The 13,910-nt window shown below is 35.4% G+C and overlaps 1 protein-coding gene across 1 annotated transcript in view; it reads left to right on the top strand.

Annotated features, from left to right (window-relative positions):
* The window catches only part of LOC145694562 (dynein regulatory complex subunit 10-like), a 57,607-nt gene extending 55,903 nt beyond the window's left edge, over positions 1 to 1,704 (top strand). Inside the window, exon 5 of the mRNA XM_081770894.1 lies at positions 1,250 to 1,704. Within this exon, the coding sequence (XP_081627020.1) occupies positions 1,250 to 1,474 (225 nt within the window). The 3' untranslated portion in view covers positions 1,475 to 1,704. The remainder of the gene's footprint in view (positions 1 to 1,249) is intronic.
* The last annotated feature ends 12,206 nt before the right edge of the window (positions 1,705 to 13,910 follow it).

Raw genomic sequence — 13,910 nt, 5'->3', positions numbered from 1 at the left:
CTTACTACCCCATAAATAGCCATTCCTTGGTCTGGAAAATGTTGGGTACTATTGTTTCAAGTTTTGGAGAATAAAAACTATATATATACCTAGGTATATACAGTATAATAAGAAGGAAAGCATTAATATTTATAAAAATAAAACCACCTTCCAAGTTTTGCTTATTTTCAAGTTGCTCGATTCAGACGCCATCTTCGAAATTTGATTAAATGATTTATATGGAAATCATTTTCCTACTCCTTACTCAACTGAAACTTTAATGAGCTGCGTTTGATTATTTCTTCTACAAGACTCCACTACAATTTACTGCAAGAATAAATATGGTTTAAATGTTGTTCTATTACACACTTCGTGGACTTCTCGCGACGCGGAAGGTTTATGTATAAAATGTTCATTCTGTTAAACAAAACAAGAAAAATAATTTTCCATGTAAATCAATTCATATGTTGCTGATATTTAAGTCTGGGAGCATGATGGTACAGTGGTAGAGCGCTTACCTGTGGTATGTGAGATTCCTGGTTCGATCTCCGACCAGGTAACTTTGTGGTGGGGAATGTCTATTGTTTTTCTCGTGATATTCCATTTGCTTCCACATTCTCATTCCACCGTTTCCTCCATCGTTTCCTTACTTTAAACATCCGTCTCAGCCTAGAGGACATACTAGTGGGACGTTAAACTGAAATACTTCATTTTTGATATTTAAGTCTAAAGAGGGGCCGCGGTGACTCGGTGGTAGAGCGTTCACCTCTGGTGCTTGGGGTCCCGGGTTCGATCTCAGCCCCCGCCAAGTGAACTTTGTGGTGGACAAACACCGTGTGCGTGAGTTTCCTCGGGATTCCCCTGTTTCCTCCCACTTTCTTCATTCCACCATTTCATTCATTACTCATCATCACCGTCTCCTTTAGCCTAACCGACATAACCGTGGGACGAAAAACTCAAAGATTTCATTTCATTTTTTAAGTCTAAAGAGCTACTCCAATAAAACATGGAACATGATGACTCAGTGGTAGAGTGCCTGCCTACCTCTGGTACGTAAGGTCCTTGGTTTGATCCCCAGCCATGTAAGTTTGTGGTAGAAACATTGTATCCGTGGGTTTTCTTTCAGTACTCCCATTTTCTCCCACATTCTAATTCCACCAAATCTTCCATCTTACCCTAGAGGGCATAATCGTAAGACGTTAAACTGATAAAGATTTCATTTTACTCTAATAAAACAAAATGTTTTATTATTTTTTTGTTTTCGTATCAGGTGCTTTTTGATGAGCAAGAAGTAGAATACACCGAGTTAATGTCAGAAAAAGCGATGTATCAGCAAGAGGACTTGTGGCAACAGATCTCTGAAATGCGTATGAACAGAGCAGCACGGCTAATCCAACGCTACTATTACAAGTTCAAAGCTCACAAAGCAGAAAGGATGAAAGCCAAGAAGTTGGCAGCAGCTGCTAAAGCTGCAAAGAAAAAGGCTAAGAAGTAATAAGGAGAAACAATTTTTATTAAGCATGCTGTTTGGTTGGATACTTCTACTATGATCAATCTAATTCTCTAGACAAAAAGTAATTAAATTATGAAAATTGTTTTATTTGTTTATTTATTTATTTTGTATATATTTGTTGGGTAAAATTTACACTTTTTTTTTTACAATTAAAAGTGACATTTTATATTTATGTACAGTTAGGTAATAATATTATTTTAATATTTTCTTGTTTTTGTTTTTGAGATGGATATAATCGACATCTTCCAAATATGGATGAAAATGTATGGTTTAAATTTTACATACATATTTGTAAATTACACTGTTACATTAGAAACGTATTTGACTTTACAAAAATACAATTAATCAGAAATATTCTGACATTTATATTACTGAAGATTTTACTAATTTTAACACTTAGTACCTCCAATTTGTTTTTCTTTTTTCCTGAATTTATTCTGATTCAATAAATTAAATGAACCATAAATCTTTATTCTTTGTGTAGTTATTTCAGTCTATAATGGATCGACAATATTAATTTACTATGTGGCTAACCATGCTTTTTTTTTTAAAAAAAAAAAAAAAAAAAAACATATTATGAATAAATTTCGGATATCTTCATAACGTTGGCAATCTGATTGACACTTTCTAAGTGTATTTTGAAAGAGTTCAAGCTGTCACCAAGGAATCCATAAGCAGACATTTTATTGGAATATTGTGACATTTTATTGGAATATTCCCTACGCCACACAATCCAGTGGCGTAGGGAAGGGAGGGCAGAGGGGCCGCCCCCCGAAAAGAGGTCCGGCTATGTACTTTGGCACTTTGATGTTTGTATTTTTTATATATATTTTTATGTTTGTAATTTTTCTATATGTGCCCCCCCCCAAACACACATCCTGGCTACGCTACTGACACAACCAAATACTTTTCGAGGAAGTTGCAATTTTAGTATCTTTATTTTAACATATCGGTGCTTCATAAATATTGCTAATCAATTTATCTATGGCAGTGATTTCCAATCAATGTGTCTCTAAAGTTTAGAATGTCATAATAATAATAATAATAATAATAATAATAATAATAATAATAATAATAATAATAATAATAATAATAATAATAATAATAATAATAATAGGTATTCTGCCATTATTGGCAGGTCACTTGCTGCAACTTCCCATGCTTCACGGTCTTCCGCTTACCTCTTCACCTTCACGTACGATTTCTCTGTTTTGATATCGTCCATTTATTGTAGTCATCGCCCTCTCCCTCTATGATACAGTTCCTTCTTGGCCAATGTTGCAACCAGTTTCTCTTCCTCTTTTTAATAATATCTAAAATTGTTCTTTTCTCCTCCACATTTCTAACACTCTTTCATTCGTTTTCCGCTCGACCCAGCCACTTCCCTTCATTCTTCTTCACACCCGCATTTCGAAAGCTTCCAGTTGTTTTTCATAATTTTTGCGTAATGTTCATGTTTCTCACCCATACAGTACAATACTCCACACGAAGCACTTTGTTAATCTTTATCTCAATTCTTCGTTTAAGGTCTCACAAAATCCTTCTTCCAGGAGCGGACCAAGTGCAAAATTTTTACCCATGCAAAGTGACTTTTTGGCGCCCCCTCCTAGTCCTAGCCTATATTTTACATTGTATTACAGTAAACCCTTTTTCAAAAAGAAAAACCAATATTCAAATACATGATATAGGTACATTTAGTACCTAAAATTATACGTAGGCCTATGTTATCAATTACATTGTGTTATTATTATTATTATTTATATACCGATATGTATAAATAAAAACAATATCGAACAGCATTTATTGAATACTACTAATGGTAATATGATTATTACTATATGATAAATTGTATAGTTATTTCAATAACATTATTTCCCCTCCACTGCCACTTGAAAAGAGTAACATATATAAAATCCAATAACTTTCACTGCCTGGAAAGAGTTCACAAAGAACATACCAACCATAAACAATACCAACTTTCCCTTCACTGTTTCTTCTACATGCCATGTCTCTATTTGTCGATACAGGCCCCCTAGTACTATTAAACTTTCGTCTTCCATGGTGGAATGAAAAAAAAATATGATGTAATTGAAGCTACTTTACAAGAATAGAAACAAAACAAAAAAGTCAGTAGTCAGTGTGATAAGTATTAGGTTGGTTATAAAATTAACTTTTTGAGGTCGTTCTGGCGCCCCGAGCAGTCGCCCGAGTTGCCCGGCTCTTGGTACGCCCCTGTCTTCCTCTTAAATGCTTCTTTCGCCATTAGCTACTATCCTTGTCTTTAATTCACGTTCCCACTTCATATCATCACTAATAATACTACCCAGGTATCGAAAAGTAGACACCTGTTCTATTTTCTCCCCTTCTATATTTGACACCAACCGCTTTGTTCCAATCACCACGGCTTTTGTCTTTCTAACATTTATTTTCTTCCCATATTCTTCGCAGCTCTTCTTCAAGTTTTTTGACTTCTTATTGATTTTCTCTTCAGATTCTGCAACAAGCGCCGTACCATCTGCAAACAATATACACCTAATCATTCTGCCTCCTATTGGGATGCTGTCTTCATTTTGCAGGCTCTTTTTCAGTATTTCTTCTAGATATTAAATAATGTAGGCAAGAGACAGAATCTCTGTGAAACTCCTCTTCCAATTGCACTCTCGTTTGTCATTTCCTCCCCTATTCTAACAATTACTTGTTGGTTCATGTATAAGTTCGTTATGAGTCTTCGATCTTTCCATTCCAACCCAACCTTCTTTAGAACTTCCAACATTGTTCTAATCATCATGAATTAGTAATCATGAAGCATTTAATAATTAGTCAAAATCAATATTTAGACAGTCTGTACTAATCAATGCCTCCAGCGTCAGCAATAACACTCAGTCCTACATGGAGACATTAGATCTACTTGATAGAAACTTACAGTCTTACATTACATTATTAGCCCTATAATTTATAATAATAATAATAATAATAATAAAATCAAACAAGTGTGTCGTGGATGTTGAGTAAAATGTATCGTCATACGGATCTACCACTTATTGTGCACTTGTGTGCTATAAAACCGAACCGAAATTGTATATAGTATTCATAACTATTGATTAGTCATCTCACTATTTCCGAGTTATAGTAAAGCGTTCGAGTTCGACATTTTTGTAGTGTGCCACGATGATTCTCTCTTATTCTCTCTCGTATTTAAAATAATTTTGTTTATTTTTTCCAGAAAATGTGCTTAGTATCAGTAATTAAACCTGTCGTTCGCTTTTGCGTTAATCTAGCTGTGCAATTCCTTCCTGTTCGCGTATAGGGACATTTTTTTTTTTTTCTATTTGTTTACTTGTGATAGGTATTAAGTTTGTGCAAATGAATATTCGCTTTGACGTCTGGTAGGAAACTCGCTCATTAACACAACATGAATGGACTAAGGTCACGTGTCTAACGTCGCAAAGTCTGTACATGTCCAGCAAACAGAATAGGGTATAGTGGCAGCTGCAGAGTTCTACAACACGAAAGTCACATCGGCAATGACGGTGTGTGAGAAGCGGAACAACTCCATCCCACTTCGCTTGGATTAAGTGCGTCAGCACAGCCACAGAGCTTAAGCTCCGCTTTGTTTTCCCCTACGGTCACATTTACCGGCAGAAACGAATTCTTTTTATCAGACACGAAAAATGTGTGATTAAATTGTACGTAAAGGCAAGCGTTTAAAGAGCTGTTCTGTGAGGTAAGCTATCGCTAAAATGAGCCAAACTAGAACATGTGATCAGAGAGTAACATTAAGCATCCTAACTTACACTATGTTGCAAAATCTCTCATAGACATCAATCAAGTTTGGAAACTTCATATTAAAATATTTTTTTCTTCGTTCATTCTGCATTCGTATACAGGAATAAATTCTATATTTTGTAATTGTTCTTCATATTAATTGGGAAAGCACATATCTTTGTGATTACATTGTTGAGCCGCGTCTGCTAGGGTGCATTTAGTAGGAGCAGTGAGAACATTAGAGGGGAGCGAGCACCCCCATCACGCTGGCTATACCTTGCACTGAGACATGTGATGTAGACGAAGTAATACAAAACTATTATTTTCCATATACAAAATATAATTGCTCCCCAAAATTTTTATGTCCCTCTGCTTGTCCCCTCCCAAATGAATGTAGATGTCGTCACTTATCATGAGGCGGTGTTGTTGAATAATCTTACGAAAATTAATCATGGAGAACACGATTGCAAGTGATTTTTCTTTACGAATTCATACTGGAACATTCTGCAAGCAGACCGCAGAAAACATTATTTATGCATTTAAGCCAGGAGTGGCGAATGAATATACCGTTGGCCGTTGGTTTATCGAATTTCGTTTTGATCATATAGTATTGCAAAATAAGCCCATAAGCACTGCCCAACATCATGTTCGCATAAAATAGGAAACATTGCTGAAACTTACCCTGGGAAACACAGAGCTCGGAAAAGTGTTCGTGTGATTGTAGACAAGTTAGGCATATAATGCCACTGTCATTCAGCACTTAGTGAACAAGTAAATTGTTTTCTGCATGTCTTGATTTGTTGCTAAGGTGAAAAAGTTCAATCCATGGGTGCCACATGAGTTGACACCAGCCAACAAGACTCACTATCTGGAAGTGTTCAGCTCTCTGAGTGTTGTGGAACTTGTTGGAAGGTTTTCTGCATCATCAAATTGTCAAATTGGATTAAATATGGATCCCCAAGGACAATCGTAAATTGTCAGAGCAATAATTGGGTTGTAATCAACGTCCTGAACGGTGTCGCAAACCAGCCCTCTATCCAGTGGCAGATCTAGCCAAGGGTCGGGGCACCTAAGGCCCCCCAGTTTTTGAATGACAAAATAATGTAAGCTATTATTTATATACATTTTTGGAAGTTTATAGAAAACTCATGATATACCTATCATAATCTGAGTTCTGGCTGTCCCCTAGTTTTTAAATTTTAGATCCGCCACTGGCTTTATCCATAGAAGATACAACTGTTTTGGTAGGTGTGATTCATCATGCCTATCTCAGGCTAGATGAAATCATCAATGCAGATCTTTACTGGACTCCACTAAATATACCGCAAATTTGTCCAGCCGCAAGTTTCCAGAAGTGAACAGGCATGGGCTCCTCATGTATGAGAATGTTTTCGCGCAAAGGACAGTGCCATGCTTTCCAAGAGTTGCAATTCTGGGCCTCCCCTGAGGATCGGGCTGTACAACGTGCAATCGAGGACTTCTTCACGTCTCAGATTACGCCATAGAATCCAATCGTTGTCTGAACTATGGTGAGAATATGTGATTGCAGACGGCTACCTCTTGATCAACTGTGTATTGTAGTTTTGATTGTTCTGGCATTTGGAAATGACGTACAGTACCTGAGGTAGATAGTCTGTTTAATTCTACGTAATCAAATGAATATCATGTTTGAAAAAAGTAAATTACATGCCTTGATCCTGTTATTATTAACTGACATCACCATATTAACTATACTATAGTATACGATATATAGCTTGACTCTTCTTTATTTTTTTTAATAGTACTCTCCGCAGTGACTAAACAGGGCTTTGAGTACTACCTAATGATGAAATTACAATTCCGATAGGACATAGATTTGAGAAGATTTTGGTGGTCTGGAACTTCTCCTATGGTAAGTATTGTTATGTCTACTACCGCAAATGTTTTGGAAGGCAATAACGAAAAAGCTAGTGAAAATTTTTTCAACAGTTATTTCGAGTGGTGTTCTGAAACTTAACCTGTATGCAGGGAGTCCCCTAGATATTATCCAAGGGAAAGCAAAAACGCGACACAAACACAGTTGCGAATACATACAAACATTGATGTGCGCGTACACACTGCACATATTACATAGGTAAAATAAACATAAATTATTTTCGCATACCACATCCTTGTTCAATTACAGTAAATAAACTAGTTACTATAGTGTTTAACAGTGTCGAACTGGCCATGTTGACGGCCCTTGCCGTGGGTCCTTAAAGGTCCCCTCACCACTGGCGTCTCTGGCATGTAAAATTTGGGGAGGACATCAAAGAAATTGATTTAAATGGCACTTCCTAGTCCAACCTGTTTATTATCTTCGATTCCATTTTTACCCTTCTGCTTACTTTCACGGATCCCCTGAGGCATGTCAAGAACTCTGTTATAATCGTTTCACAGCCTGAATATTATATTCCAAATAAAAAATTATTATTATTTATATGTTATCCTATCGTTAGTAAATAATTAAATTAGAATAAAATTTTGAATATTTTGTACTTCAAAATATTGGGGGGACGTGTCCCCCTGGTCCCCCGCCAGAGACGCCCGTGTCCCGCCATCCATATATATGTTAAATACAGAGACAATCAAACGTTATCGTGATTGCGTTACTTCAGTTACTTTGACAGTTTTTTCGCAGTTTTTCACTTAATGAGGCAATCAAATCTCTTTCTTTGCCTACATTCTGGTATAAATCTTTTCCTGTAAACATAAAAAGGAAAGGAGACAAATGGCTTTGACTTATCGTAGATGTTACTGTATTAGTTCAATTTAGAAAATGCCCTTTCACAAGTGAAAAGTATTTATTTGTATTTATTTACTCTATTTGAAACCAAGATACATTTGGTATTTGGAGGGTTCAGACAGTCCTGTTTCTTGTTTCAAATACACTTAGAAAAAAAAATATGTTACACTATTTAATACACATTATTGGAAAGATAATCTGCTACGCTGTAATATACTTTATCCACCAGGAATCTCTTGAGTTTCTTTTTAAAAACATTTATATTTTCTTCATTTTTTATTTCTCTGGGCAGCTTATTGTAAATTTGTACTCCCATATGGCTTGGGCCTTCCTGTACTAATGTTAGTTTTGTAAAATATTGTCTTCTTTCATTTTGTTGTCTGGTATTATATACGTGATTTATTTGGGTTCCATCTTTCAGTTTAGCTGCATAGATTGCAGTTTCATATACATAAATAGATGGTAGGGTAAGGATGTGGTGCTGTTTAAATTTTTCTTTGCATGATGTTCTCATGTGTAGACCAAATATTATCCGTATTGCTTGCTTCTGTTTCATGAAGACTGCTTTGCTGCTTGAAGATTTGCCCCAGAAAATGATGCCGTAATTTAGTATAGGGTGTATAAGCCCGTAGTATACTTGGATCAAAGCTTTAATATTTAACGTTTCTTTTAGTATCCTGAGTGCATAAAGTCTGGAATTTAATTTTACTATTATTTCTTTAACGCGGGTTTCCCAAGTTAGATTTTCATTTATATGTAATCCTAAAAATTTAATTTCATGGGTGAAATCTAGTTTTAGATTGGTCAATTTATTTTTGGTTTCTTTTATTTTCGTGTTTTGTTTTGTGTGAAAAAGTATGTATTTTGTTTTTGTGTTGTTTATGCATAAGCAGTTACTTTCGAACCATTTTTTGGCTTGATCCAATACTCTACATGTGTTGTTCCTTAGCTCACTTACGGTTTTACCCTCTACAATTACGCTTGTGTCATCTGCATATAAAATTACTTCAAAATTCTTCAATATTCCAGGAAAATCATTTATATACAGTAGAAATAGGATTGGACCTAATATTGAGCCCTGAGGCACGCCGTTGCGGACTTGTCTTGGGTTTGATAAATATGTTTTTACATTCCCATTTTGTATGTGGGAGACTTCAACTGCTTGCGTCCTCCCCTGTAAATAGGTTTCCATCAGCTGTAGCACTTTCCCCCTTATGCCATAATGCTCAAGTTTTCGTAAGAGTATTTTGTGGTTAACTAGATCGAAAGCTTTGCTTAAATCATAGAAAATGCCTAAGATTAGTATTTTATCATTTAGCCCTTTTAGTATGCTTTTTATAAGCGTATATGTTGCCGTAGTTGTGTTTTTTCCAGTTACAAAACCGTGTTGTTCATGGCATAGTATCTGCTGTTTGTTCAAGAAATTTATTAGTCTCTTTTTAATTAGTTTCTCAAATATTTTATTTATTGGGTGATATCGGTCTGTAATTTTGTATCAATGTTCTGTATCCCTGTTTAAAGATTGGTTTTATTTTAGCTTCTTTTAATTTTGTTGGATATTTTCCTGTATTGAGACTTTCATTAAATAGGTATGTGAGTATAGGTACTAAATTCTGGCTGTTCTGCTTGATTATTTCAATTGGAATTTCGTCGCTTGTAGCTTTATTTGGGTTTAATCTATTTATTTCATAAAATACCTCATATTCTGTTATCGGCATGAGGAACATAGTTTTGCATGTCCTAGGTTTAAAATTTCTTAATAGTTCAATAGCCTTTTCGCTATCTTGCGTCTTATTCGTTAATTTATCTGCAATATCGATAAAGTAATCACTAAATATTTTTGCTATTTGGTCAGGATTCGTGATCTGTATCTGATTGACGTAAAGACTAATATTGTTTTGTGTACGTTTATTTTCCCTTCGTGTATTTTGATTAACTACCTTCCACAATGTTTTTGTTTTGTTATTTGCTGTCATTATTTTGTTTGTGTAGTAACCTTGTCTAATATTACGTAATTTTCTTTTGTATTGATTTATAAATACTTTATTTAGTGTAGTATTTCCTGTTTGTTGGGAGTTTTTCAGTAAACGTCTTTTTATTTTGCTGAGTTCCCTAACTTCTGGTGTCACCCAACATTTTTTAGTGTTTTTTGTATTATTTTTTATTATTATTTTCGGGAAGGATACGTCAAAAATACAGTGAATACGATCAAAAAAGGCGTTATATTTTTCGTCAGTTGTGGATTTGTTATACACGTCCACCCATGTTTCGTTTGTTACTAATCTCGTAAATTTCTCTTTATGTCTTAGCCTGTAGTTTCTGATTGTGCGTGTTTTGTGAGTATTGTCAATTTTTTGTTGTGTTTCTATGTACATCATCTGGCATGTGTGATCAGATAGCCCATCAATTATATCATATTTGATGTCATCTTTTACATTAGCAAACACATTGTCAATAGCCGTTTTTGAGTGCGTGGTTATTCTAGTGGGTTTATTTATGATGTATGTTATGTTGTATTACCTGACCAGGATATTAGTGCGGTTTTTCGTGGAGGGCGCTAGTGCAGTGTTTACATCAGTTTCTAGGTAAGCGCGGTGGGACAGGGGAACGGAGAGCGTCACTCTGCAGTGTATCCAACGATTTTCAAAAGTTGCAGTTTACATGTTATAAGTAGCCTAATCTGTTTCGCTTAATAAAGAACTCCATAAATTATATAGTTGTTATTGAATGCAGTAATGGTTATTCTTGCAGTAATGCAGATGTATTGTGGATAATGGCATATGCATGGAAATTAACAATTTAAGAGTCAGCGGGACTCAAGTGATCTTGACAAATCGAAGGTATCAGTCTTCCTCAGCAGTGCAAAGTGTTTCCTTATTTTGACAACAGATGGGGTTGTTGCTGAAATGCCGTCAAAGCAAATGGCACCCCTCCTTTTCCTTCGTTTTCCCCTGCATGTGGTCCAAGTTGGACAACACAGCAGGGGGGATGGTTATGGCTATGAACGGGAGGAGAGTGAAATTCCTTTCTTTGGCTAAAAGAGAAACAGAACCGAAGAAAAAAATAAATAAGAGGGACCAATATGATACCAGCCGTCAACCCCGTGTCTCCAGCCACTCAGATATTTACAATGGTCTCTAGCCTACCATAGAGAACTAAAGCACTTGTCGCCTGTCTCGTTCTCAAAGGATTCTACCTATGGTAAATAACAGAATAGTGCGGGAAGAGTCTGTTATAAAATGAAGAACTATGCTAATATTAAAATACACAGGAGAGTCGATATTCTAATTTATTTAAGGCCTACGTGGTAAAATAAATAAATAAAAAACTTGCAATTGAAAGGCAGTAAACCCAAGCAAAGATCTTAAATGTATTGACAATGTGACTCTTTTGTTAATGGAATCCATCTCATTTTCTTTTTAAAATATGACCACCAAATTTACTTTCTCTCTCTCACCTTCATATTAAAATGGTCCTGGGTTCGATACCAGTAGCCGACCATCCAGACGTCTTTCCTGTTACAACAGGAAAGGGCCGCGGGCCGGCTTAGAGGGACAGGAGGGAGCATATGCCCTCCTTGGTGTTGCTTTTATTTGGGGAAATATACCATTTCATTAACAATAGAATTAAAAGAAGCGTCACCTTCTTCAGGAAGGTGCAAGGACGTAACAGGTGTTTGTTTCGAACATTAAATAAGTATTCATATATTTAGTGGGTGCACATCAAATAAAGACGTAGCCATGGGGTGGTTTAAAGAATTTTGTGTTACCCCCCCCCCTCCGCCTTGACTGATTATATGGACAATAAAAGGATTGTTTGAAGGAATTTGTAAAGCAATTTCGATGAAGTAGTTTAAATTAGATAATAGAAAATGCCATTCCATTGTGTTCTTCCTTTTAGGTGTCTTACTATATTTTATTTTTTCTTTATACACAAGTATTGAGCAATACAAACACCTATGAAATTCATACTCTTCCATTATTAATGTGCCGGGTCACCATTTCCACTTAGCACAGCTTCTGTTCTCCGCGGAACGCATTTATAAGAAACTTGAAGTCCCCAGACGAATGTACAGATTTAATATTTTAAAATAGCTTATGTGATGTCATTAATAATTTAATGTTGTAAAATTAGTAGTTGCAGTAGTATTAGTAGTTGTAGTATGAGTGGTAGTTGTTATAGCACTAGTAGTGATAGTAGTAGTGGTTGTAGTAGTTGTACGACTTCTAGTGTTGCCAACATAGTGTACTCATTCTGAACTAACAGGCGGGCATATCAGCGAGTGGCTCATATTTTATTCTTAGAATATGGCGACACAAAGTAAATATTGTGTGGAATTTTTGCTTGTATAATTGAGTTATGTCGTTCTGCTCCTATCCTCATATATGTAGCTCCAGAAAAACGCTTGATTTCATACACCCATCGTCGTTTCTATTCTCTAGGAATCCAATATAGTACATTTGTCATCCATTTTCCATCTTTCCTCTAGTTATGTAAATAGACCATCTCTATTTCACTTCACAGCCTTGTTTATCTCTCCTACATTTGTTTGGAGGTGAATCCATTCATTTATCTTCCTGGTCCTCTTGCATCTCTTATTGTTCTTTGTGTAACTCTTAATCTTTGAGCCGTTTGCGCATTCTATACCCAAGTTTCACAGCTATACCGGTAAGACACATCGGTTATAAACTTGACGTTTGAGACATATTGGTAGAGGTAAATATACTCATCAACTATGCCTATTGTCTCTCCACTAATCTTTATTTCCTTTTTTGCAGCATGTTGATTGTACATTACTTTTGTTTTACTTAAATTCGTTTTAAGGCCAATTTTCGAACTCTCATTACTAGAGACCGGATGTTTAGGCACTAAAAACCTGTAAAATAGGCAGGCAAATAGGCACTAAAAATTTTAAAAATAGGCACTAAAATGTAACTCGAAATAATGAAGATAAATATTCAATACCATTAAAAAATAGGTTCAGGTCATAGATAATGTTCAAAGAATATAGAAACATACCTGTTTGTTAATATCTTATTTTATTGTATACACGACTCCAAAAGTGCATTACCACCTGCAATTCTCCTTTTCCTGCAATAGCTGGCAACCCAAAAAGCTCGGCGGTTGGGTTGGTTGCGAATTCGAAAGGCGTTGGACTAAACCTCAATTTTATCACAAATATGTCAGTGTGGCAAACTGCAAATAAGGGAATAAAACAAATTGTTAAGAATGACAATTTTATTATTGTGACGGAGTTGGATGACATCAAAAGTTACAAAATGACTTACTTAAGCAGTTCAAACAAGATGAATGATAAGAAACAGATATCAGAAGAAAGCATTTTTCTCTTTCCCCCCACCCCACCCAAAAAAAGAAACATAAAAAGAAAAAGTTACATAATATAAAAGTTTCATATAAAAGCCTAACGGCACAAAAACAAATATCTACACGAAACGAAAAAGAGACAAACACAGAATAGGGGACACCAGTGGCGTAGCAGACTTGCGGCCCTCCCATGCAAGATAAAGAGACAGGACCCTAGTTGTAAATCCCATTGTTATAATAATAATAATAATAATAATAATAATAATAATAATAATTATTATTATTATTATTATTATTATTATTATTATTATTATTATTATTATTATTATTAAAAGTCGTTTTCTTTTCTAAATCTCTGACTTTGCCTCAGAGATGAATGCATATAGCGATCATGTGTGCACCTTTTGTCAATTAGCGGTCCCAAAGGCCAAAAGGGATGGAAATCTCCAAGAGAGAAAAACAAAAAACTTTCTTATGGTAAATTCTAGTTCAAAGTTCGAAGTACTTGCTTTTGCACATGATTTTTTTTTCTTTTTTCAGGAAACAAAAAAGTTCTGGCGCCTA

Source organism: Thermobia domestica, chromosome 9 (assembly GCF_964235325.1).
Source record: "Thermobia domestica chromosome 9, izTheDome1.hap1.1, whole genome shotgun sequence".
Lineage (NCBI taxonomy): Eukaryota > Metazoa > Arthropoda > Insecta > Zygentoma > Lepismatidae > Thermobia > Thermobia domestica.
This window is presented reverse-complemented; position numbering and strand designations above follow the sequence as displayed.